Source organism: Seriola aureovittata, chromosome 19, assembly GCF_021018895.1.
Source record: "Seriola aureovittata isolate HTS-2021-v1 ecotype China chromosome 19, ASM2101889v1, whole genome shotgun sequence".
Taxonomy (NCBI): Eukaryota; Metazoa; Chordata; class Actinopteri; order Carangiformes; family Carangidae; genus Seriola; species Seriola aureovittata.
The window spans coordinates 1,482,147-1,504,714 of record NC_079382.1 but is presented as its reverse complement, the minus strand read 5'-3'; the positions used below and the strand labels follow the sequence as shown (position 1 = coordinate 1,504,714).

At 41.7% G+C, this 22,568-nt stretch overlaps 2 protein-coding genes and 1 long non-coding RNA gene across 3 annotated transcripts; 2 read left to right on the top strand and 1 right to left on the bottom strand.

The window, feature by feature from the left end:
* The first annotated feature begins 628 nt into the window (after positions 1-628).
* On the top strand, positions 629-2,981 carry LOC130187174 (uncharacterized). The gene is made up of 3 exons (XR_008830402.1): positions 629-719; positions 2,148-2,252; positions 2,568-2,981. It is a non-coding gene; the product is annotated as an uncharacterized LOC130187174 (long non-coding RNA).
* A 1,585-nt stretch (positions 2,982-4,566) lies between these two features.
* Positions 4,567-10,707, top strand: hey2 (hes-related family bHLH transcription factor with YRPW motif 2). Its single transcript, XM_056363447.1, has 6 exons — positions 4,567-4,932; positions 5,047-5,265; positions 6,800-6,878; positions 6,978-7,061; positions 8,233-8,314; positions 9,638-10,707. Exons 2-6 carry the CDS (start codon positions 5,180-5,182, stop codon positions 10,372-10,374), a joined length of 1,068 nt encoding a protein of 355 aa, XP_056219422.1. The 5' UTR covers positions 4,567-4,932; positions 5,047-5,179; the 3' UTR covers positions 10,375-10,707.
* A 2,407-nt stretch (positions 10,708-13,114) lies between these two features.
* LOC130160750 (lactoylglutathione lyase-like) lies at positions 13,115-16,283 on the bottom strand. The gene is made up of 6 exons (XM_056363448.1): positions 16,146-16,283; positions 15,669-15,751; positions 15,168-15,308; positions 14,872-14,939; positions 14,553-14,642; positions 13,115-14,010 (listed from the first exon to the last, which is right to left on the bottom strand). Exons 1-6 carry the CDS (start codon positions 16,212-16,214, stop codon positions 13,916-13,918), a joined length of 546 nt encoding a protein of 181 aa, XP_056219423.1. The 5' UTR covers positions 16,215-16,283; the 3' UTR covers positions 13,115-13,915.
* Positions 16,284-22,568: the final 6,285 nt, after the last annotated feature.

Sequence of the window (22,568 nt, the reverse complement as noted above, 5' to 3'; positions counted from 1 at the left end):
TTTGCTTTTCTAGAGCTTCTTCAGGTTTGGTCATAGAGTTGCAAACCCATCATGGGTAACATTCTGTATATGAAAATTTATTACAATATATCAACCAACATTCACAAGAAGTAAAATATACTGAAGTAATATAATGTAAAAAATATCAATTACAGGAACATAATTCACCAAAACTAACAAACATCAGCATCAAGAATGAATCATTGAATCATCTACAGTGTGCCTGAATGATCATGTACGGAAATATCAGCACATGTATGTGTCATGAGAATGAGATGTAAATATGATACTGTAACTGTATTATACGTGGTGGACTGTTACGGCACATCACACTTCCCTGCAGGAGCGTTAGACCTTGTTATTTGGTCGAATGTAGGTTTTACAGCCAGCATCAATTTGACGTAGAATAACTGACGACAGCTGACGTTGATATTTTGTTGTTTTTAAGTCGTGTTGTAAAGTAAATAAAATCCATCATCTTTCAAATGTCTCATGCCAACGCCATCTTGACACACAGTATAAAGTACAGATACTTTAAGCTGTGTCCTAAATCAGGGGCCGCATCCTTCGGAGGCCGCGTTTGAAGAGCGGCGTGAAACATTTCCAAGGCTCCTTCAAGTGTGGCAGAGAAGTGCGTCCTTCAACCTTGGACGAAGGATCCAGCAGGTGGATCCTTCGTGGCCCCGCTGACAGGGAGCTCACGGATTACACGTTTAACTGTAAGTATTGTGTTTCAGCTCAATTCAACAACTAACAGTACAAGTCTTAAAACCAAGGGCCTTAAAACCTTTTCTGTGAAAAAAAATGGTATATGTTATCAAGGTTGCTAGGCGACAGCAGCTAGGCGACAGAAGCTTTGTAACGCAACGGTAAGAGCAGGAACAGGTGACGCAAAGTGAAAATCTTCTGTAGACCAGACCATCTCGTTTTAGTTCAGCCTTCGTGGTCTACGGTCGCCGCAAAGAGCCACGTCTTTGTGGACGGCGTCCTCCGAGGGATTTTCATTTCCAACCAAAATATAACGTCTGTCCAATGTTAGAGTCGTTAGAGTCCAACACTGACCTCCTCCTCCTTCAAGGAGTGGGTCTAAAGAAAGTTCCCTCCACCACGGAGGGAACCGCAAAGAAAGAAAATCTCTCTGGTTTCTTCTCACTGAAAATAAAATGACGAGAATCAGGTTCTTGTTGGATGTTTGTTTGTGCTGGTGAAGTTACAGCAGGTAGTTTATAGGTTGACGTGTGTGTGTGTGCGTGTGTGTGTGTGCGTTGAATGTCTTGTGGGAACGAGGGCTTGAGCAGTGTGAGGTCTGAGGCGTCGTAGTGACGGACGGGCGGCGAGCACCGTCTAACTGAGAATAATACACCACTTCCTCCCATTCTCTCTCCTCTCTCTCTACACACACACACACACACACACACACACACACACACTCACGCACAAAAAGGCCCAGTCATGTTCTCTTGTTCCAAAAGGATTTCCGACTCACGGCCTGGCGCTTCGGCCCAGCGTTCCCTGAGATATTATCCTACACACACACACACACACACACAAACAAATATTCCTCCCTCAAACACTCAGTGTTTCCTGCTATGGGATGACCCTCCTTGTCCTCTGTGACCCCTGACACTAATAAACCTCTGATATCATCAACACGCTCACACACACACACACACACACACACACACACACACACACACACACACACAGACTGGGTTTTTCAAATTGTGACCTAGTGGGCTGCAGCCTCCCAAACACAATGCACATATAATAAGCTTAATTTCAGGCTATTGCACATTTTTGAACATTTTTGTAGAGTTCAGTTTCTGAATACAGGCTGTGCGCATTTCTCTGTGGACTGAGGCTTTGATACTTTCACAGTATTAATATAGAACCTAGACCTGATCTATAATCAAACTACACATGGACGGAGACCTTTAGACTGAATGGGCCTTTAATATTACAAAATGCATCATTACAGTTTTGTCTGGTTTCTGTTTTAAATTCTCATACCAGGTGGAGCTCCCAGTACGCCATGCCATCAAGGAAGTATGACCAGTTAGTGTTCATTATTTGTCACCTGTGTGTAGATGGACTCACTGCTGTGTTACTGCAATAATCTGAGACAGAGAGACGCTAATGTGTTTTAGTAACAAGGAGAGAGAGAGAGGAGGAGTTCAGCCAATGAGAGGGTGCTGACAAGTCTATCTGAAGTTATCAGCTGGAAGGAGGGAGAACGGATAAATGGTGGGAAGGTGAGTGTGTGTGTGTGTGTGTGTGTGTGTCTGCATTATAATTCCTGCATTAAATCATTGTTGTATTTCAAAAAAGATTAGCAGGTGTGAAAAGACAGCCGCTTCTGTGTGTGTGTGTGTGTGTGTGTGTGTGGGTGTGTGTGTGTGTGTGCGTCTGGTCTCTCTCACACGATGATTGGGTTTCAGCATACACAGCCAGGAGCGGTGGGAATGTCTCCTTCAGACACACACACACACACACACACACACACACACACACACTGTGTCACTCTAACTTTTCTCTATTTTTGTCTCACTCTGTTTCTCTACACTCAGCCGACACTCAGCCGACACACAGCCGACACACAGCCGACCGACCGTGGTGATGTGGGAATGTCGTGCACCAACACCAACATCATGGAGGAAACAAAAACAGCATGTCGGATGAAATTACAGTATTAAACGGCTGCAGGCAGATGTGACTTCGGCATGAAGCATTAGTTCAGGGGGAATCCATGTTAGTTTAGGACGTGTCTTACAACCACAATAAACCACAGCAGCCTCCTCATCTTGTGGCTCCTATCCTGTATTGTAGTTGTTCACACATATAAACCCAGAGTTTTCAAGACACCTGACCCTGTGGGATCTCACACTTGCTCTCTTTGCCTTTTCTTTGCCCGGGTTTATAAAATCCAGACTTCAGCGCACCAAACCTAAACCACGGAAGAAGGCGGGAAACACCATCTGAAGGGGACAGACCAGGTTACGCTTGAGAAGACATGGCTCATAAAAACCACCACGTTGAAACTATAGATCTTTTTTTTTTTTTTTAAATAGAATAATAATGCAAACACAAATATCAAGGAAAATCAAAAGAACATACTATATAACAGAAGAACAACATCAGTGACAAGAGAAAGAAATAATGGGTGCAAGGATGACACCAAGAAACAGCTTTCAGTTTACATGATCGAGCAAGAAGCTTGTGGAATGTGTCTTTAAGGCCCTTATCAAAGTCTTTGTAGGAGACAAGCTCATGATTCACTTTTTTTCCATTTTTTTTCCCATTTTATTTCCTTTACAACAAGGAAAAAAGTGTTTACAGCTGACCTGAATGTCCACACTTGAAGGCGGAGTGAGAAGAGAGAGAGAGAGAGAGAGAGAGGACACAGTGGTGTAAATATGGAGAGAACAGTGAACACTGGTGTCGCTCTCTGTTGTCCACGTGAAAGTGAGAGAAATAGTTGTGTAACAAATGAAAGAAAAAAAGAGCAGAGACAGAGGCTCAGACCCTGACACTGTTTCAGTTCAATTCACTTTCACTTGTATAGTGCAAAAATCCTAATATGCATTATCTCAAGGCACTTTACTGTTTTAAAGAGAGAAGCCCAACAGTTCCCACAAACAGCAGCACTTGGCGACAGGGGGAGGAAAAACTCCCTTTAACATTAAGGGGGGGGGGGGGGGGGGGGGTCTGCCTCTAGGGAAGGGGAGAATGGGGGGAGAGAGAAAGAGAGAGAGACAATGAACAGCAGTATATACTGTTGATTGTTACTTGCTGCAGTGAACATAATAACAGTTCCGCCCAGAGGTAACGGTGTTATCATATGTGCTGTTTCACCTCTACACAGCTGATCAGTCTCTGAGCCAAGTGGCTGTAAATAATAAAACATAATGAAAAAAGTTACTGACAAAAACAGGTGAAAAAAGTTGGATTAAATAAATACATCTCTTCAAGTTACTGTGAAGAACAGAGCATGTTGCATCATGGGAGCCCAAGTGAGAGAAAACCGTGTGGACACATCCTCTTAGTACAAACTAGTTAGTAGTTATAGTCATCAGGTTAGTTTGGGACCAACAGAGTCACGTTAGAATAGATGGCAGGAGTTAGTAGTATAACGTAGAGCTTAGCTGGTTTAACTGTAGGTAAAGATGTGAAAGAGAAAGAGCAGCAGCTGCAAACAGCAGCGATCAGAGCTGATGGAGAAAGTGGAAGTAAAGGAGACATGGTGGATGTTCAGCTGCTCTGCTGCAGACCAGCCTGAAACCTACTGCCTTATATAATGGCTATTTTTTGACTGTAAGAAGTGGCCTCATTCCCATGCACTTGTCTGTCACACACACACACACACACACACACACACACACACACACACACACACACCGTCTGAACCAGACAGGCGGTATTATCAGGAGAGAAGGACCAGCCCTGCCGAGACTGCACAAATCTTCCATCTCAAACTTGCTGCTTGAGTTTGTGTGTGTGTGTGTGTGTGTGTGTGTGTGTGTGTGTGTGTGGCTCCCAGGCTCCGTGGGAAAGCTCCAGCAGCAGAGGAGGAGGAGGAGGAGGGGGAGGAGGAGGGGGAGGAGGAGGAGGAGGAGGAGGAGGACACACCGGTCACCAGTCCAGTCTGCAGGCGCCTCACAGGCCACCTGTCTCGGACTATTTACCGGACACACACCGCTGGAAAAACAACAACAACTCCCGGAGCTCCAGTGAAATTATTTTACACTGAACACTTCGAGGAGTTTTTCTTTCACTGACTTCAGATCGGTTGTACGCTGATGTTTTGCTGGGAGGGATCTTTAATTTCAAACGTTTGCAAGAGGAAACTTGAGTTTTGCTTTCTGGGAGGAAACCTGCATCTTCACCAACCCCTGGATGAAACAAACCTGAGCCTGAACCTGATGTCATACTCCTGTAAGACATTTCCACTCATCAGTATTAACGGTATTTTAATGCAGGGCCTTTAGTTCACCTCTGTCACAGTATTTTCACTTTTAATGTAATTTCTTTATTCATTTATATCTCTAGAGCAGATCACAGGACTCATCGTAACTTTGTTGGTAAGAGAGGAGGAAACCTTTTTTTTATTAACTTGACCTCCAACACCTCCGCGTCTCGTCCCGGGGACAGACAGCACAGCCCTGCCCGCCGTCCATGCACCATGAAGCGGCCATGTGAGGACAGCAGCTCGGCGGAGAGTGACGTAGAGGAGACCATCGATGTGGGCAGTGAGAACATTTATCCAGGGTGAGTGTTTCGTTTTTCAGTTAAATTCCCAATAAAAAATTTTCAGTGGCTGATGATTAATCTGATTTTATATTTAATATATAAGAAAATGAAACGGGACGCTCAAATGTCACGTTTTTGTTCTTAAACTTTCTTTTTCTGGGGAAATTCATGGAAAAAGCTGGATCCAGAGAATTTTTCACATTTTTATCAAATATGTTGTGTATTATTTTTTAGTGATATATCAAACCACTCCTGCATCTCATTTTATAAAATAAAGTCCAACATTATACTTTCAAAAAGGAGGTGAAATGATAGAATTAAGCGTGTTACTAAATCTTATACTGCTCCTATTTAAATAATAATACAATTCTAAATCTAGATGGTGCGGAAAGTCCAGAGCAGAAGGCAGCAGTTTGTTACAGCTGACATTAAGTGTCTGGAAGTGAAATTAAATAAATCCACCTGAGGAGAGGTCACCTGTCCATCTGACAGGATGTGACCTGACCCCACTCACCTGCTTCTGCAAGTAGAATAAAATAAAAGTGGACTAAAGGACAGCTGATATAGAGTATGAGCTTGTCAGTCAGAAGGAATAAAATCTCCCACACCCATAAAACAGCAACTGAGCCGGTCTGATATTAAACTTTTTCTATTTTCATTTCTTTTTCTGGAACATTCTGTTTATTACTAAAGTCCTACATCTCCACATTTCCCACAATCACTTTCTAAAACCTCCAGAAAAGAGGTGTCTTCAACAGATCATTACTGCATTATTTAATTAGAAGTAGCTGAAGCGATGTAAAAGTCCTGCACTGAAAGTAATAGTCACAGTAAAAGTACAAATCCTCCCATTGAGTGTAATATATCATGACTGACACATGAGGGTTTAAGTAACATATGTTTTACTGAGGTGGAGCTCATTTGAACTATTTCTTATTCCTTTGGGGAGTTTAATCTATAATAATGCATCATATTTTACTTATATTATGTTTTGCCATTAAAATCTTAATTTTTAGTAACTACATTTGTTAAATATAGTGCAGTAAAAACTACAATATTTCGCTCTGAAATGTGGAGAAAAGTACATTTGAATTGTGTGAAAGAAGAGCAGCAGTGATGCTGAAGGGAGATTCCCTGCTGGAGAGATCATGTAGAAATGGCTCATCATGTCTTTGGTGGATTTGCAGAGGAATAAATCCGTCAGAATACAGGAGGAAAATGTCCTTTTCATTGCTTCAGTAGGTCACATCTCATCAGAGACAAGTCTGACAACAGTGAAAGGTTTTACTGCTGATTGTCGAAAGTCAGATTCTGTTGCAGCCGATGGGAACATCTGGATGTGATCTCTGGAATAACAAATAAAAAAAAACAGATAAAAGACAATTAAATTCAACATTTGTGTTTTAAAATGCTGTTTTTCCTACAACATCCTGATGGACGTTTTCCCAAACGGCCCGAAACCCAAAAACCAAACATTTAAACAGTTGAACACATTCCTCAGTGGACAGGTCATAATCTGAATCCCTGCTATCATGTCATTGTTTTTTCCCAGGCACATGAAAGCATCCTTTATAAGATGTGGATCACCGACGACAACCACTCAGGTGATGGCGAGGAAAAAACGCAGAGGGGTAAAGTTATTATTTATATTACTAATAAAGGAGAATTGTACTGTGTTTGAGGATTTACAGACCAGAGACAGTGTGTTTTTCTTTTATTCGTTTACTCAGATTATTGAGAAGAGACGCAGAGACAGGATCAACAACAGTTTGTCAGAGTTGCGGAGACTCGTCCCCACGGCGTTCGAGAAGCAGGTGAGATCGGTGTTAATCACCTGTGGACTTCTCCACCTTACAAGCTACAATATATGTATTGATATACACTTCTGTCATTTAGTTGTTTCCTGGTTTAGTCTTCTCATCATGCTTCACATTAGATATATATATATATATATATATATATATATATATTCCATACATAATACATGATTATAATGGAGACTGATCTGGCAAAAACTGCAAAATTGCAACGCTGACCTCTCAAGGTCACCAGAGGTCAGATATAAACTGCCTCCATGTCTGGAACCAAACCTTCATGTATGAAGATTTTATTCTGAAACTTTGATGCTTTAGTCATAAAATGCACATTAGGTCTGCGCCACTACCCATACAGAAATGTAATATGTGACATATATGTCCTTATATCAAGAGTGATGCTGCCACATATGTGACATATGATTATCAAGTATATATATATCTATATTTAAGTTTATAACATATATGAAATAACCATGGTAAAATTTGTATATGCACATATATTATAAATATCTACAGTATATTATGAATTGTATATGACATGTTGACATGTAGCGACCATATATGTTAATAATATATTTTTTTAATTTATATAAGAACAACAAAGATACATACACAAACATATAAAAAAATCTATATGCTAATATTTTTTTCTTTTTAATTTCTCATTTATTTTAAACATGTCTCTTCCTATTTTAGGACAGTAGTCTCAGACTCTTAGACAGTTTATAATATCAACATATACTGACAGGCTTTGGGATGGATATATATTTATTAACATATGTCTATAATATAAGCAGACATACATAAACATATATATTTGTATGGGCTAGACATATATGTCAATATATGAAATAATTCAAATTTATTTCTATATATAATTTTTACATATGTGCTTTTATTTTATATGTACATATATGTCATATATAGAAATTCAATATATGTACATATATTACATTTGCATATGGGTAATGATGAGAATGATTTTTTTTATATGGATATATATCAGGAAATGTCAAATGTCTATAAAACTAAAATCAAAAAGTCGCTAAGTGTAATAAGTGATGCTCGGCTGTAAAAGATTACATCATGATCATTTATCATAGAGTCAGATTTGCGACAGAACTTTTACAGGTGTCCTGCTCTAAACCTTTGTCTTTGTTTCTTTCAGGGTTCTGCTAAACTGGAGAAGGCAGAGATCCTCCAGATGACCGTGGACCACCTGAAGATGCTGCAGGCCACAGGAGGGAAAGGTAAACACAACACGATATCTGTGTAAACCCTCCTTCATGTGCATCGTTGCACCAGTTTGCACACTGATCCCACACAGAGGACAGAGCTTCTGCAACATACTCTAAGCCTCAGGTCCACTCACATGCTCACTTTGTCCTCTTAGCTTCTTAGCTCTTGCTCACCGGTCGTAGCTCTGAAAGGCTCCGTGTCTAAACTCGGACAAAAACACAACTAAGAATGTCCAAATGTATTTTTACTGACACAAAATAGAAGTCATGAGTGAGAGTTTGAACCAGCGGATACTCACCGGGCTCAGGTTACATTGTATCTAACGGACAGTTTATCAGTTTCCATTCAGCTGAATTTTTCCCACCATGATTTTCTTTTCTTCTTCCACCAGCAAAGAGACTGTGAGCTTGACTGAAAAGCAAAAAAGTTTTATGGTGTCAGATATGATTTTTTTCATCAGTCGTTCAGTTTGTGTCCCTCAGATGTGTGTGTGTGTGTGTGTGTGTGTGTGTGTGACAGAGGGAGGTGGTGAGTCCATGGGAAAGCAGTGCCGGGATAAAAGCACCACTTGACCCTGAGCAGCGCTGTTTGCTTTCATAAAGCCGGCGGGGGGGTGGGGGGGGGTGGGGGGCAGTGCTGGCTGTAGCATTTGTTTGGGTTTACCAGCAGCAGCAGCAGCAGCAGCAGTGTCTAAAGAGCAGAGACAGAGCTAACACAGGGTCAGCTGAGCAGAGAGAGGTTCATCTCAACACACTGAAGAATCTATGTAGTTCCTCAGACGCTGAAGAAACAGCTGAGCGGTTGTCACCTCACCGGCAGATGTTTCTCCATCACCACAGTAAAAGAAACAGTCGTAAGGCAGATGACAGATCAATCATCAAGCCGACCTTTTCGTATTCAGACAGAAAGCTTCAGTTTTGATTGACAGTGTCACAGAGATAGTATTTCAAACTTCTTTCACTGGTTTTTAAGGCACAGATTGACCTTCTCACTCCCTGTACGCTGAGGCAGGCCATTGCAGGCTCAGGCTGGACCTGGTCCTCAGGCTCAGGCTGGAGACTCAGGGGGGGTCTGACATCAGGAATCCGAAACTCTTGAACAGCTTTTTACTGGAAATTAGACAAACAGCCTCAGTTTCTCTTTTAAATCTTCTGTCTATAGATGATTATTTTATATGAGCTTTTAATAGCTTCACATCAGCTTTTAATTGTATTATTTAGTTTACTTATTTATTATATAAAGCACCTTGTAAATTTGCTTTTATAAATAAAGTTTATTATTATGTTTTCTTCAGCCTGTCGTTATGGAAACGACCTCTCCCTATGTGTCTGTAGGTTATTTTGATGCCCACGCTCTGGCCCTGGATTTCCTGTCTCTGGGTTTCCGGGAGTGTGTGACGGAGGTTTCCCGCTACCTGAGCGCCGTGGAGGGCCTAGACTCCAGCGACCCCCTGCGCTCCAGCCTCCTCTCGCACCTCACCTCCTGCGCCTCACAACGCGACGCCGCCGCCCTGACAGCTGCCTCCCATTCTCCGCACCACCACCATCAGCACCACCAGCAGCAGCCTCACCCTTTACATCACCCCTTCCACCCCCATCACTGGGCGGCTGCAGCCGCCGCAGTCGCCACCGCGGCCGCTTTTCGACATCTACCAACCGCTGCTGCATCGTATGGACTGAGCGCGCTTCCTGTTCCTCCGGATGCTGGAGGAGGTGGAGCCCCCCAGAGGCTGGCCGAGCTATCGCAGCGCAGCGTGGCCTCCTCCTACTCCTCCCACGCAGACTCCACCTCATCCTCCTCTCCTTCTTCCTCCTCCTCCTCCTCCTCCTCCTCCTCTTCCTCGTCTCTTGTGCTCCCCTGTGCCCCCGCCCCTCTCTCCACCTCCCTCCTCTCCCTCTCGGCCTCGTTTCCCATCGCCCTCCATGGAGGTTTCCCCATCTTCCCTCCCTCCTCCTTCACCTCCACCTCCACCACCAGTCCTCCCATCTCCTCCTCCTCTTCCTCCCACACTCCTCACAGCAGCAGCAGTAAACCCTACAGACCGTGGGGCACCGAGGTTGGAGTTTTCTGACTGACTAACCTCTGACCACCTGGAAAACACTTTTATCACCAGCCAACAAAACACTTACAAACCATGTTTTACTGATTGAACTGGTTTTAACTTGTTAACCTCTGACATGTCTCTGACTGTTTTCACCTGCTGATTCTAACAAAAAAAATTACTTCTGCCCAGAGAAAAGAAATCAATCTTTACTGAACTGTTTTAGCATCATATACCGACATCAGCTGTTTCATTTACACTTGGACAAAATTGAACTCACTCTTGTTAAATGTTTGCTGTCATGAAACTAAAACCTGCGCAAATTACGTATTTATTATTGTTTAAAGCTCCATATTTTCCTTTTTTTCTGTGTTTTATTTGAAGTGTTGATCCATAAGAAGATATATTTGTGGTTTTAAGAACCAAAAACCATCTCAGTGTAGTTTTACATCTCCTCTCTCGAGCTCCAGAGAGAAGCTTGACAGGTTGGTGAGCCAATCAGAAGAGAGGAGGCTCTGAGCCTCTCTCTTGATTGGCTGACTGTTTTCTGAGTGATCCAATAAAAATATAGCAGATTTCAGGTTAACACTCAGAGAAACACAATCCTGCATGGTTAGATTGTGGGTCCAGGTGGGCGGGGCTTGGGGAATGGCTGAGGGCGGTGACTGCTTTGTTGTGACATCACAAAGTTCCAGAAGTTCTGACGGCTGCTTTTAAGGCTCAGTTTCTGAATACAGCACTTTGATACTTTCACAATATTAATATAGAACCTAGACCTGCTTTATAATCAAACTACACATGGACATCTACCTTTATACTGGATGGGACACATTAGTTTGTCACACTGTTACACGGTTGACATGTTCCTTCATAACCATGAACACACACCGTAGTTTATTTGAGTCTCACATACACCGTCCTGCTGCCCAAAATACTCACTACAGCACCAAATGTGGATTAATCCGCCATTGAAAATAGTCCCCAAAAATGCACTAAAATAAACATTGTTCTGCAGTTTTACGAAATTATTGAGCCTTTTAAAAAATGGAACTATGTATTTGTGAAGTGATTTTAAACATTTACATCTTCAGGACGGACCAGTGGGCTCGGAGCTGAGAGCACACATCAGAAAATCTTAGGAGATGGACTTGGTTTTGGTCTTTGCGTGGGATCTCTTAACAAGAACTACAGACCGTCTTGTGATGGGATCAGACATAAACCCCTGCCAAAGTGCTCAAAACCTTGGTGCCTCTGCGGTAGCTCCTGATACAGCAGTAACCAGGACCACCTTTTACAATGACTGCACACACAAGGTGAAAACAATACCAGCCACACTGCTGCAGATGGTAAAAATGTCGAATAACACCACATGGATCATTTGAAATCTTCCCTAAACACTGACCATTGACAAAAAGTGATAAACCAAAGTTTCTGGGAGGATCAGTCCACTGATGTTTAACCTGACTAACAAGGATGTTATATGTTTTGAAGTGAATAAAATGTGTCCCTGCAGACCAGTTGTGTGTTCAGACTGGTGCAAACTGGGTGATCAACATAATAACAATGACGGTGATTCTAATATCTTACTGAAACTTTTCCTCTATTACCTGTGGTTTTTACATGTAAACTGTCACTGATCTTCCCACCGTGAACCTGTGGCTCCCTGCGTGCCTTTCTACAAATAAAGTAACATTAAAGCTGCTGTAATGAAAAGTGCTGGTGTGACAGTTTTTTCTCTTTTCAGTGGGAACTTGATCGCACTGTGGTTCGTTGTGTTTAGCAGGTATTCTGGAGCTTTCTATCCTATTAGAAGAGCTTCCTCTGCAGTTGGAGTTTGCGCTGTTGAAATGTTGACATTTCCTTTTTTTTTATTCTCCTTTTTTAAAGTTTGAACAGCGACATTTCTATTACATACGGGCAAAAGCACCAGAACTGCTAAGTGGATCCTGCAGTGAGTGTTTTCTCAACATAAAAGCCGCTTCAGTGTAGACTGTTGTTTTCCAGCTCAAATTCTTTAATGTAAAGTATCTGTGACTCACTGGACTACACACACACACACACACACACACACATACACACACACACACAGACTTTAATCCACTGCTTCTTGCTCTCGGCCTTCATCTTGCAGTTGATTTACACGCTGAAATCACTGTTGCACCCGTTAAATCCTCCCAGAGAAGAAAACGCCATCATTTCCAGCTGAGTGGAGGATTAAAGGCTGACAGGTCTGGGAACAGCTCCGCGGGCCGTAAATCCGGCCCGGTCAGCCGACACGGTTCTCACGCCGACGGCCGCTTTGAAGTGACCGGCGGGAAACTTGGTGACATGAGCCAGCCAGCGTTTTTACATACAGAGACGGATAATAACCGGAGGACAGAGAGTGAATGAAGAGACGCTGAAGCAACGAGAAGACATCCACAGAGTCTCTGTTTAACCACCGGCTGATTCACACACTGTTCATGTACCAAACAGTACAGAAGCTGTTAGTAGAGCCACACACACACACACACACACACACGCACACACACACACACACACCAGGATTCCCAGTTAAAACACTAAATAATTATAAAAATCTGGCTTCACTTGTATTGAAAGAATATCCATACACTGTATACACCATACAATGTTCTATATGTGCATTTATTGAATTTCCATACATGAAATATATCCATGCCCATTTATATATGTTTAAATTATGAGAAAATATACAAGATAGACATATTTTTTAAAATGAATTAAAAAAACAAAACACATATAAACATACTGAATTTGTATAAGCATGATGTTTTAATAAACGTTCCCTGAGCCTCTCCTCTGATTGGCTGACTGTTTTTTGAAGGAAGAAAAACAGAACAGTGCTCAGGTAAACAGTCAGAGAAACCAAATCCTTTAAGCTTGGATGGCGGGTCCAGGTGGGCGGGGCTTGGGATAGTGGCTGCTCTGTTGTGACATCACAAAGTTTCAGAAGTCCTGACGGCTTGTTTTAAGTCTCAGTTTCTGAATAAAACAAACTTTAACTTGAACTTTGACTTAGTCACGGCCTCTTCTCTGACTAGATCCCTCTGATCCTCTGATACTGTTTTTTTTTTTTTTTTAAAGGACCAGAATTTATTTAAGAGGCTTTTAGTTTCACATTGAGCGTTTGTTTTATAATGATTCAGCAGGAAAACATGAGATGACTTCAGTTTCCTCATTACTTTCCGTTGACTGGGTCAAAGTTAATGTCACATTCATGTTCATGTTCCTCATAAAGCATCCAGAGGTAGAAGCTTTTTGATTGTAAAATATGTAAACATTTAACTAACACTGCAGCATACAGACAACAGATTTAAAGCTGTTTTTTTTTTAGAAAAGCAGCAGCATGTTCGCAGATCTTCAAATTCTTGAGAAAAGTCCCTAAGCAACATAAAAAGAAAAGAAAATGACCAAGAGGAGCTGGATTACAACATAGAGGAAGGTTTATGTTGATATCAAGTCTTTGACATGTGAAAAAAAAAAAAAAAAGTTTTGTTTCCACTGTGTCATCCAATAGTAACATCCTGAGTGTCCCCCCAGTGTCTGGTCTTTAAGGTGACATTAAGGAGACCATGTTGTTCGGACTTAAAATCTCAATCCAGTAGCCGTCAGGGTCCTGAATGAAGGCCAGGTCCTTCATTTTACCTGTGAGAAAGAAAGAAAGAAAGAAAGAGTGAGTTACATGTCGTCCCCACAGTGTGACAAGTCAACAGAACCCAGCATCAGCTCTAACCTCCACCCTGAACTCTGAGCTCCATCTCCTGGCGGAAAGTCATATATATAAACCATGAGTCTGAGTATGTCAGTTTTCAACAGCATGTAGATGTTGTACCTCATCTCGTATTGAAATATGTAAGTTATTCTGCTACAGTGATTTAACAGTCTGTGGTGAGACGGGATCTAATGAGAATCGAGACCCTTCATAGAGATTAATCAGGTCAATAAATGAATGAATATCTGCAGCTGCAGGGAGATTTCTACTGTTTTCTGCCTTTAATCTCATGAGTGTTTTAGTTTGACTGTCAGATTCTGAATCAGGCTCAGCGTCTACAACAAACACCAGCATATGCAACCATTATATGTGACATCACGGACGGTCAGCTACTGTAGATAAAATGCTGCTCTGAAACGATTGCTCCAGACCAGAGTGCACAAATGTTTTAAACTCCGAGTGAAGAAGAACTCACCTGAGGCTGGCTTCTTGACGAACGTCACTCCTTCGTCTTCAAATAATTTACAGGCGGTGTAAACATCAGGGACAGCAATGCCAATATGACCTGCAACAAGACGGCAGGTTACACCCAAAACACACACAGCCAAGAAAGCAAATAAAGGTCCAATCTGCTTGGACAGAAATAATGCAGGTATAATATGTTAATTACAGTAAATAACAACAATAAGAATTAAAAAGTTATCAGAGGAAGTGATATAGTAAAATAATAAAAGAACGATTTGATAGTTAATGTAAGCTTGTTTCCTGTCAGTGAAATCTGAATGAACTCTCACCAAATCCTCGCGGTTCGTTGTTCCCGTTGTGGTACGACAGGTTTTCATCTGACTCTGATCCCCAGTTACTGACACAGAGAAACAACAATCACCAAATCACTGAGACATTTATTAAACATGAAAGGAAGTGGACATATATTTAGAAGCTCACTATTCTGCAAAATGATAATGTGAAATATCATTGTAGGTTGTGGCTTTGCAGTTTCCCTTCATATGGAACTGTCCATACACTTTTGGCCGGATTCTTTGGGAGCTTCTCTGCTCTTTTATGGTGTGTTTGGCGTCGTCATACATACTGTGTGAGCTCGATGGTGGCTCGGCGGGAGAACGTCCACGCCGTCCTCTCTCTGATGTCGACTGGGATTTCCAACTTCTCCTCGTAACCCAGGAAGTAGAGGGTGAAGTGCATCGAGGGGAAGTCGATTTTCTGCAGCAACCTGGAAACCACATGGGAAACTGAGTGCTGGATGATTTTGAACATAAAAACAGCAGGGAAGACTAACATGTCTGACTTTGTCCAGCCATGCAGGACGTCCCTGTGAGAAGTGTTCACAGGGAGGACTGTGGTTCATCCGGAGTAAAGAGGACACAGTTTCTGGAAAGACGAGTTGCTGTTGAACTTTGTGTGTCTCTGGTGAAACAAAGGAAAATTCCTTCCAGAAATCTCAAAACCTGGACAAATAAAACCCAAACCATCTGCGCGGGTAGATACCACTGGAGAACATGGGGTGTAACTTGAGGGGGAAGTGATCCTTTTTAATATTTGACCGTTTGAATAGTTTAGACCGAGGACTCACGTCATGCCAAGGATCCGAGTGTAGAAGTCCAGAGACCTTGCCGGATCTTTGACCCTCAGCATCGTCTGCTGCATCATGTAGTCCTGCAGAGACCAGAGTCATCAAGAACACAGAAACATGAAGCATTTCAAATACTTTAAATACATAAAAAATAACCTTCAGGAATCATTTTAAGCACAGGTTTCATTATTTTCGGGGACATGAATTAACTTTCACTCAACACAAGTTTTTATAAAACAGTCCTAAGACTTCAAGTCTCATTAGAGTGGAGGTGTCTGCAGCTCGACGTAAATGTCAAGGTATGTGAAGTGGCAGCGCGGCACACAGGTATCTGCACGTCTGGAGTCACACACACATCACAGCCAACAGGTTTGACTGCATTGCAGCCTCACCACAGTCAGCCGAGTAAAATATATCTAATCAAATTCATTATATATAACGTGGCTTCGTTAAAAAACAAGAAAAGTAAACGGTTACCTTGGTGATGGGGTCTCCTTCTTTGCAGGCAGCAGACACAGCCTCATCCGACAGCCCTCTACCCTCCATGGCTCACAGGTCAAGACTAAATGAACGCACAGGTTCCTCACTTTTCCTGCTCTGTGCTGCCTTCAAGTGCTGCTCATAGGATCGTGTGTCTCAGATGTTATATCACACTTGGTTTTCAGAGGAAAAGAAAGAATGTGGACTCACCACAGAAAACTTTTAAGGATATTACTGTTTGTTTATTGCTTTATCCATGTAGAAAGTCTGGGTCACTTTCGAAATATAGCTGAGGAAATCATCTGCACTTTTTTCTTGTCTTGAATGTTCTGAAACTTTTTTTTAAATTAAAGTTTATTTACTTACCACTGCTATCGTCACCAGTAAGGCTGTTATTATTTTAGCTACAGTCACTGATTAAAAGAGCATTAGAATATTACACAGTTCTTAATGTTATGAGAATGTAATGACATATTTTTGTCATTATTACTAAACAACATATCAGCTAATTTTAGAAAGAGATAAGTTTCTTGTTTTAATAAGATAAATAAATAATAAGATAAACTTGTCATTAAAACAAGGAACATTTCATTTTTTAACAAGCGTTGTCGATTCTGTGAAAACACAAGAAAGTTCTAATTAGATACAACAATATCTTGATTTAACAAGAACGCTCAATAACACTGAGTAATTTATATGGTAATAACAAGAACAGTTCATTATAACACAAAAACAACTTGTTATAACATGAAAAGGACTGAATGCTGCCGTACTCCAGATAATTTCCATATCCCCAAATCTCCCCACAGCGTAGATGAATGATATTTAACATATTCTATCCACATACTTTTGGCCAAGAGGTTTGGTGTTGAGTTTCAGAACCTCAGCAGTGAGTTCAGAAGAAACTTAAATGTTGGTTAAATTAAGGTTTTAACACTTAAATCTGCACGTCTCTTATTATATCGTTATATTTTTTATGTCATTGGTGTTCGACAGCTCGTCTCTTCATTGCAGCAGAATCTGATTTTCCCGGTTTAGATATTGCTGACAGTCCATGAAAGCAGCACTTTTTTTTTTTCCGGTTGTTGCTTCTGTAACAGGGAGGGGCAACAGGGCAGCCGCTGCCTTCGGGTGCCCACACCTGAAAATAAGTGTTAACCGCACAGTGAGTTATGTCTATAAAAGTGGGCGTTAACACACTTCACATTTACATACCTGCTCCACAGACCCTGAACGCACTGAGGAAATGATCTGATCATCAAAATAACAGGGAACTGTACTTTAGCTAGACTAGAGAGTGATGGGAAATAAAACCATTAAAAAGTAAAGGAAGTCTGGCAGGCAACATTAATGAAAAGTAGTATACAAGTTTTTATTCTCTAAGAAGATAATTATGATTAGAAAATAAAATGTAAAAATGTTTTTGTTTGTTGGGTGGTGGTGTTGGTGGGGGGGGGGAGGGGGGTGGCAGGTTCAGCTGCAGGTCTGAACAGGTTTACACTGAGACATTGAAGGTGCAGGAGGATGAGTGTGTGAACTGAAGCTGCAGCCTGATGTAACACATCCTGATTCTGGATCAGTTTTCAAGATAACTGTTTGCTTTCATCTCAAACCATGTTTACATTCGTCATTTCAAAGGAAATCGGATGTGTGTGTGTGTGTGTGTGTGTGTGTGTGCAGAATTGTTGTACATTTCTCAAAAAGAACATGTTTTGGATTCTTCCACAGATGTTACCAGCACTTCTAACTCATCCATCTTAACATTACATGGAAAAATCTAAACGGTTACAAAATACCTCAGAGAGATGAGATGAGGAAGGTAGCATTGGTTGCTAGGTAACAGAGATAAAAGTTTAAAAAATTGGAGCCAATCCCAGCTGACATTGGGCGATTGGCCCACCCTGGACAGGAACCTGCGACCTGATTGGTCTGCAGGTGCCGCCTCATGCTACCAGTAATGACACGGACAGTGTTACTCCTTGAGCAGTGTATTATTCTGGCACACATCATGAAGAACTGCCTTGCTGACTGCAGACCAGGGAAGGGGGCTTTGTCCATCTAAACTGCTGTCCTCCCCCTCCTCACTTCTATCTGTGTCACACTGCTGCAGGTTCTGTTTACACACACACACACTCTCCCAGACCATAAGCGAACTTCCCGCTGTCAGCTTGGCTCAGATGGAATGTGACCCCACACATTCACTCTTTCTGGAACTCAGTAATGATCCCTCCTCTCCACACACTTTTTTTTGACAGGAATCGGAACTTCCATGACAGGAAGCTTGTATTTGTGTAACAATATAACTGTGGTGTGGTGGTCTGGAGAAGAGAGGCAGGGTGTGCCAGGCATGCTGCTAGTTGTAGGGAGGGGGTTACTGCCACTAAACTGGAGATGAGAAATGATCCTGTTAATATAATCAGCTTGTTTCAACCTCTTGGTGAACACTGTGACGAACTGCACGTGGATAAACAACCGTCGTTGTACGGAAAGTGTGAAGGGCATAAAAGAGCTGAACTGATGTGTGAAAGTAACATTTTTTCAGGAAGATTTTCTGGTTTGAATGAGAGGGAAGAGGTTGAAGGTTTCATTATAATCAAGGTTCAAATAAAGCTGAATATATTCAAACCTCTGAATTGGATTAAAAAGTTGAATACAGTCATAAATGCAGGGACGTTTCTGAACATTTTGAACACTCATTGTGAATATTTTGGAAGGTATGAGATATACCAATGAACTGAAAACAACCAACTACGCCCTAGCTGAGGTTTTAAGTTTGGATTGAGTTTCTGTGTAGAATCCTGTAGGAGTTACAAATAAAAAAAAGTAATAAAGATAAGATTTTTTAAACAGTTAGATGAAGGAAACACATCATCATCATTTTAAGAAATAGGAAAATTAACTTCTTTTAGTGGAGCTTTGTGATTAAACTTTGACTGTCACCCAAAGCTGGTTGGCAAGCACAAATACATTCAGTAGTCTTAAGAGAGGCCTCCCCTTCCAGAGAGCATGACTGTTTTTCCCCTTATCACACACATTAAGATTATAATTCATTTTATAATTCAACTAAAAAGGCTCTTATTTTCTTTTCTAGACACTGTAATACTAATAAACTTAAGCTTACACAGTTTCTTATCCATAAAGGACGGTGGTTGTCGTCACTTTGCTCTTACTCAGGCCTCTCCTCTGAGCTTTCACCTCCCTGCTCTACAGTCTACTCCTCTGTCGCATCTCCTGACAGATCTAAAGCGGACCTTTCCACAATTCTGAGCAAAGTCCTTTATTCAGCCCTCTACCTCCTGCAAAATGGAAATGGGTTAGAAACTGGGGTTAGTAAGTCCTGCTGTCCACTACAAAGCACATAAAAGTACAATCAGGAGAGACTCAGAAATATTTGGGTAAGTAAAAACTTTCATTGCCATGTGCAAAACAGGAAAAGTGAGAGGTGAAAGAGTCTTTTGTCATCATATTAGAGAAAGGGGGGCGATGCTGTGCATTGTGTAGGAAATCCCCCCGGGGTCTAGACACTGGTGGAGGTCTCAGAAGATCCAGATGTGATGTGGTGATGAGGAGTGGATTCTGATGAGCTCGACCCAGACGTTGGACATGAAGCCAGGAGCTGAAAGGGGAGGAGGAGGGTGCAGCAATCCGGCTGAAATGATACCTGACAGCAGAAGAGATAATGGATTTAAAGTTTGGCAGCAACGACATGATTGGCTGATTGAGATCGTTGTGACATATGATAAACTGACCACTGTCAGCTGATTACAGGGAGTGGAGAGGGTCTACTAGATTGAACTTACACGAAGCTTCGCTCAAGACTCACATTCAAAAGAGCTTCATATACAGCAGTTAGATTTATCACTAGACTGTTCCTGAAATAATGTCACAAAAAGGGTTTTTTGAAGGTTAGCAGTGTTGCTACAAAGTTCCTGAGATGTCAACAATGGCTGATTTCTTCTGACTTTTCCTTCCCTATGGAACATATGAAAATGTATCTTACCTTCCTCCTCCTCTGTCCTCCTCTCAGCTCTCATAAATCACTTATTGCCTTTACATTCACATTTCCATTTCCATCTGCGTGTCTTATTTCTGAGAGGCATTTTGAGCTCAAGTGTTCACACAGTTCGGGAGGGGAGATTCCACCATTTCACCAGCAGGCGGCAGTGCATGCCCACTGCCTTACATCCTCCCATGACTCCCCCTCACAGCCTGACCAGAGAACAACTGCTCACATGATAAAACCCTCTGCATCTGCTGTTGTTCAGTCTCACATCCTTTGTTTTTTATTTTATTTTTAATTATTTATATGTATTTCTTTAGTTTTGTTATTACATTTGCCTGGTTGAAATTCCAAAGGTTTGTCTGTGTTGATCAATGTAATGTTTAGCTAATTAAAGTCATGAAACTGCAAAGCTTGTTGTTTTGAAGCAGTTTAATTATTCCATTGTTGCCACACACTGAAGTGTATTTTTGAAAGGTTGATGGTTAACATGGATTGCACAGGACAAAATAAAATGATAATAAAAAATAAATAAAATAAATAATAATGAATAATAAAAACTATTCCCAGGCTGCAGCATCCATAAACAGCTTCATGTTTCCTGATATACAGGATTGTTTCCTTATCCTCATCCTTGTTGGATGAGACAGGGAGTTGTGACTTGTTGTTACTGAATTCTCCACAGCTATATTTATTCATGCAATACAATCTCTGTTAACTCTATGCATTGTTAGCTTTCAGCATCCACTACTACTGTCTCTCTAGACATGTTTATTTGGCAATGTCATTTTCAAATATTCACATCAGAACGTCAAGCTGTGATTTAACCTGATTTAACATGTTTGGGGACGAAGCAGAGGAGGGATTTTGGGACAATGGGACTAGGTCTTACAGTCTTATGGTCTTATGGTCTTACGGTCTACGGTATGTGCATCAGTCAGCTGTCACATGCTGGGTATTTGCAGGAGTGGCTGAGACATGACAGTGGATGTGACAGTGGAGTACCTGAAGGACTGGGTGATGTTATTTATGACATTGATTGTCAGTTCACCAGCTCAGGCAGTACAAGTATTGATGGCAACAGCTGTATCACAGAGGTTCACATACACACAGTCATATCTGAATCACTGCAGAGGACATTACATGGACATTCATGGCTTACTGTAACATTACGGCCACTGAAGGGAGAAACCTCCATCATCATTTTTTAACAAATCCTGCACTTATTGTTAAAGGAGCTATTTGTAAGTTTTGGTATTGCTACATAGCTAACGTTAGCATTAACAGCTTTTTACCCACCAGTCTAGAAGAAATATTACGAGTTCAGCATCAAACTACATTCGTTTACTCACCAACAGCTGTCTCCGGAGGTGGAAAGAAACCCTCTTGTTTAGCTTTTATTTCTGTCACTTCTTTTCTTCTACTAAACTTAGCATGCTAACCAGCTAGCTGCTAAGTTGGCTGGGCCAGTTGTTTCGTCACTTGCTGAGTCACTGTAGCGTGCAGTCTGCCCCGAAGAAAAATAACGCTGCTTTGAGGACGTATTATAATCTTGTGTCTTATAAACACGACGATGGCTGAAGCTCTTGGCAAGACTGGTAAGTGGCTACGTAGCAATAGCAAAACTTACAAAGCTCCTTTAATAAAACAATCGCACCACAAGGTCATTTAGACGGTGTCGGGGGATCAATCACATGATCAACTTCCGTCCTGTGTTAGAACTCTAGAATCTAGAGTTTGGCAAAAAGACTCTAGAATCTAAAGTTCTAACATCTAGCTCTAGAGTCTATATCATCAAATTTCCATTTTGCGGAGCACTTCAAAGGTGTAATTGAATGTTTTGTGTTGTAATGTCACAGAAATACGCCACTAATGGTGATGGTGATTTCATGCTTTTATTTGGAATGGGGCTAAATGGGGAATGACATGCAGAATGTCCCTTGCCAGACCCAAATCAGAGATTTTGAGGATCATGCTGTGTGCTTCAGTTCCTAGGTATGACATCGTACCAGCCATAGTGAGGGACCACACATCTCTGAACATACATCACATACTCCAACATGAGCAGTGAGACCATCAGGCAGGAAACACTGACACTCTTCCTGTCATGGTGGATGGAAGTCAGGACCCATGATGCAGATAAGACACTGAATGGGTGCAGGAAACACAGGTGTTTATTACACAAAAGAAAAGGTAGGAGCGGCTGGAGCGGGGCAGGGGTTGCTGGATCTTGGGAGGGTAACTGGGCTGCTGGGGCTTGGAAGGGTGGCTGGGCTGCTGGGGCTTGGAAGGGTGGCTGGGCTGCTTGGATTTGGAAGGGTGGCGGCAGAAGCAGGACCTGGAAACAAGGGGGGAAAAACACGGTCAAGAACTCAGTCATAAAACTAGCGAGAGAGCTAATGAACAAGAAACTGACGAAT

Bases quoted from the DNA above. Each gene is read 5' to 3' on its own strand.
- hey2 (XM_056363447.1), top strand. From the start codon at position 5,180: ATGAAGCGGCCATGTGAGGACAGCAGCTCGGCGGAGAGTGACGTAGAG. The intron at 5,266-6,799 runs GTGAGTGTTTCG...GTTTTTTCCCAG, and splicing joins AGTGAGAACATTTATCCAGG to GCACATGAAAGCATCCTTTA. The intron at 7,062-8,232 runs GTGAGATCGGTG...TGTTTCTTTCAG, and splicing joins CCACGGCGTTCGAGAAGCAG to GGTTCTGCTAAACTGGAGAA.
- LOC130160750 (XM_056363448.1), bottom strand. From the start codon at position 16,214: ATGGAGGGTAGAGGGCTGTCGGATGAGGCTGTGTCTGCTGCCTGCAAA. The intron at 14,940-15,167 runs GTATGTATGACG...TCTCTGTGTCAG, and splicing joins GCCACCATCGAGCTCACACA to TAACTGGGGATCAGAGTCAG. The intron at 14,011-14,552 runs GTGAGTTCTTCT...TCTTTCTCACAG, and splicing joins CGTCAAGAAGCCAGCCTCAG to GTAAAATGAAGGACCTGGCC.